The sequence below is a fragment of the Cebus imitator genome, unplaced genomic scaffold (assembly GCF_001604975.1).
Source record: "Cebus imitator isolate Cc_AM_T3 unplaced genomic scaffold, Cebus_imitator-1.0 Scaffold20, whole genome shotgun sequence".
In the NCBI taxonomy this organism is placed as follows: domain Eukaryota; kingdom Metazoa; phylum Chordata; class Mammalia; order Primates; family Cebidae; genus Cebus; species Cebus imitator.
The window spans coordinates 367,722-371,399 of record NW_016107335.1 but is presented as its reverse complement, the minus strand read 5'-3'; the positions used below and the strand labels follow the sequence as shown (position 1 = coordinate 371,399).

The following is a 3,678-nucleotide window of genomic DNA, read 5'->3' as shown; positions in this document are numbered from 1 at the left end:
TCTGTCCTGAGGGAGCTGAGAGCACTGTGGCCCTCCTCAGGGGACAGTGATGCTCGTCTGTCCTGAGGGAGCTGAGGACGCTGTGACTCTCCTCAGTGGGCAGCCTGGCTCATGTTTTCTTTGCAACCAGTGTTTTACCTGTCTGTGAGCACATGCTCTTATTTTTTCTGATAATATGCTTGTGGAGTTTCCACAGGAAGAGAATCATGTTTTTCTCTGGAGGCATGGCAGTGTGCTGGTGAGTGCCTTCATGAGGCACATGGGGACTGAGGGGTCAAGGTCCTTGTCAGGTCTTGGGATGTAGCCAGGCTGAGCCCGACACAAGGCATGCTCTGGATTCATTCTTTTTTTGTATAAGGACCCTTGTTTTGTTTTTTGTTTTTTTTTTCTAGATTAAGTCTTGCCCTGTCTTCCAGGCTGGAGTGCAGTGGCACGATCTCAGCTCACTGCAACCTCGGCTTCCCAGGTTTAAGCAATTCTCTGCCTCAGCCTTTTGAGTAGCTGGGATTACAGGTGTGCACCACAACACCTGGCTAATTTTTGTATTTTTAGTAGAGACGGGGTTTCACCATCTTGGCCAGGCTGATCTTGAGTTCTTGACCTTGTGATCCACCTGCCTCGGCTTCCCAAAGTGTTGGGATTACAGGCGTGAGCCACTGTGCCCAGCCTCTACAAGGACCTTTTTTTTTGGTTTCTTTTTCTTCATATGAGCTGTGGTTTTGTTGTAACAAAGACCTTTTTAAATTAAATTATAAATGTATTTTTTTCTCCAAATTCTTGGCTTCAGGATATAATGTTACTTGTGAGAGGAGCAATTAATATTTCAAATTGCTTTAAAGGAAAACTATGACATTCTGATAAAACATGAGCACCGAGGGTAAAATAGGATAATATTAAAATATTATTTGATGATGTACTACTTTAAATTATCTCGTAAAATATTCAGTAATTTATGCAATTAATTATAGTTAGTAATTAATATGATGCACCAATACCAATGAAAGTTTTGCAGGATGATTCATTGTCTCATATTTTGTGCCTGCTACAGAGGTGGCAGAACTGAGCTGGACAGTGCTGATAGAGCGTTCTTTAAATTGTAGCTAAAGGGCACCTGTCCTGGTAGAGGTAAGGATCTACCCCTACTTCAGCCCTGTCGCCTAGCTGAGGCTCAGGGACTGTTTCCCTCAGTACCCCGTGGAGTGGCACTGCACTCAGGGAAGGGTCTGTGTGCCACCCACACACTGGATTTCCTGACGGCATTAAAGCTCGTCTGCTGTGGCGTTGCTGAGAAGCGAGCAAGATTTTATACTTAACGTTACTGATTTTCTTAGCAGATCTTTGAATAACCTTTTTTTGTTACTTATTTTCTATATGCTTAGTGTTATATCATCATTAGCCTGATTCACAAGATAAGAATTTATAGCTCTCAATATATGAGATTATTTTTTGGCGTATATGTTATTTGAAGGAGTTATTCACTGTCATACACGTTGCTCCAGATAAAGCTGGAGCTACTTTCTTGGCCCTGTTTAATGTTGAGCTGGCACAAGGGGACAGTGGTAGGGTGTAGCACAGCGTTGAAGTTGCTGTCTGTGCTGAAGGAGGAAGCATAGAGCCGTGTTGACTCCGGAGTTTCAGATAACTTACTAGCTGTGTGATCTCGGGCAGTTATTTAACCTCCCTGTGCCTCAGTTTCTTTAACTGTGAAATAAGGTCAGACTTTCTTTAGGGTTGTTGTGAAGATTGTTAAACAAGCTAAACATGGAAGGTGCTTAAGGAGTGCCAGGCACATTCTGGGTGCTAAGCAGTGTTCGCTGCTGTAGCCGATACAGTTTGTTTTCTGTTTCCCCGTTGGCTATACTCTGCTGCACCCTGTGGTGCTTGGACTAGTTGGTTATAAACTGCACAACCTTATCCTTTTTTAGGGCAGTAGGAGACCATTTGGTACATGGTCCACTTGGTCAGTGAAGGAGTCTTCGCTGAGTGCTGACGCCTTGCACAGAAGTGTGAGCTCTGCTCCAAGGATGTCTTTATTCAGGTCTTAATTTTGTGACTTTAAACGTTTCCTTATTTTTAAAAAGTCACCTCTTAAAAATGTCTGTGTGGTGCTTTGTAACTGTTCGTAAACATGGCCTGCTGTAGTCCTTATCACAGTCCTGTATGGCAGATGTCTGACGAGAGAGGCCTCTGAAATGCTTATGGAAGATGTTCGTCATTAGTTGAAGGGCTTACTGAGTATAATTGTTATATATGCCTATAATTGTTTTACTTCTCATATTTTTCTTGCTTGGAAGACATATTTCAGTGTTGCAAAAATAGTTTTATTTCTCCTTCGTACAGATACAAACAGTTCCCGTTCCAGAGTCTCCGTTTGTGGAATTTTTGTGGATTTTGCCTCAGCTTCACACCGTCAAAAGAGTCGGACTCAGGCCCTTAAGCAAAAGTAGGTGTATTGTTAAAGCAGGGAAGGTGTTACAGGGTTTTAGCATACTTTTCTTTCACATACTTTTAAAAAATAGCGTTTAAAATTTTATTTTTACTACTGCTTTTTGGGTATATTATTTAATTTGTACTACTCTCTGTGTGCAGACATTATGTTAGTAGTGCAGGTATGTGCGCTGCCACATACCATGTGCTTGATATTTGATGTTTGTCCTTAACATTTGTGATGGACCGTTGGAACTACCCTGGGAATAAATGAAGAGATTTGTAAAACTTAGAAATCTATAAAAGATACATTTTCAAGTCAAGAGTCTGTTGTACTATACCCAAATATGACCGAGGAGTAAATGAAAAACTAAAGATTTTTAAAAGTGGGTTTAAAATCTGTATCACCTAGCTTAGTACATGGCCTTAGTTGGTACTCAATACGTGTTTACTGAATGAACAGATCAATCATTAATAATAAAAGTGGCTAGTCATGGTGGTTTATGCCTATAATCCTAGCACTTTGAGCATAGGAGTTCGAGACTGGGCCTGGGCAACATAGTGAGATATACCTGTGGTCCCAGCTCCTGGGAGGTACTGAAGTGGGCGGATAGCTTGAGCCTGAGAGGTCGAGGCTGCCCTGAGCCGTGACTGCACCATTGCACTACAGCCTGCATGACAGAGCAAGACCCTGTCTCAAAAACAAAACAAAATGATAAAATTAACAGTTTTCTCAGAAGTTTGCTGCCCTTATATTTTGAGTCTCCTGTGGGGATAGTAAAACTAGTTTCTGGCCCCATGGCTGTTTTTTTTTTTTTTTTTTTTTTTTTTAATCTGATTCATGTTCTCAGAAAACTACATATGGCTCAACGCCATTTTTATAAACTCAGAAATAAAGCTACGCAGTATGTTGTTTAGACTCATATAAATATGAAATAAAATTATATTTTGAAAAGCAAGAAAATGATAACTACAAAATTCAGTCTAGTGATTGTTGTGGGCAGTGTGGGATCTGGGACTATGTCAGGGAGGAGGCACTAAGGGATGCAGGTCATTGGTAATTTTCTTTCTTTATCTTTTTTTTTTCATTTTTGCTTTTGAGACAGGGTTTCACTCTTGCATCCCAGCTGGAGTGCAGTGGCATGATCTTGGCTCACTGCAGCCTTGACCTTCTGGGCTCAGGTGATCCTCCCACCTCAGCCTCCTGAGTAGCTGGGATTACAGGTGCACAACACCACACCCAACTAATTT

The 3,678-nt window shown here is 41.4% G+C and overlaps 1 protein-coding gene across 4 annotated transcripts in view; it reads left to right on the top strand.

Moving 5' to 3' along the window:
- Nucleotides 1-3,678, top strand: part of DYNC2I1 (dynein 2 intermediate chain 1) — a 96,778-nt gene that overhangs the window by 43,978 nt on the left and 49,122 nt on the right. For all 4 annotated transcript variants that reach the window (XM_017519287.2, XM_017519294.2, XM_017519306.2 and 1 more), the window contains exon 11: nucleotides 2,341-2,443. In XM_017519287.2, coding sequence (XP_017374776.1) covers nucleotides 2,341-2,443 — 103 coding nt within the window. The remainder of the gene's footprint in view (nucleotides 1-2,340; nucleotides 2,444-3,678) is intronic.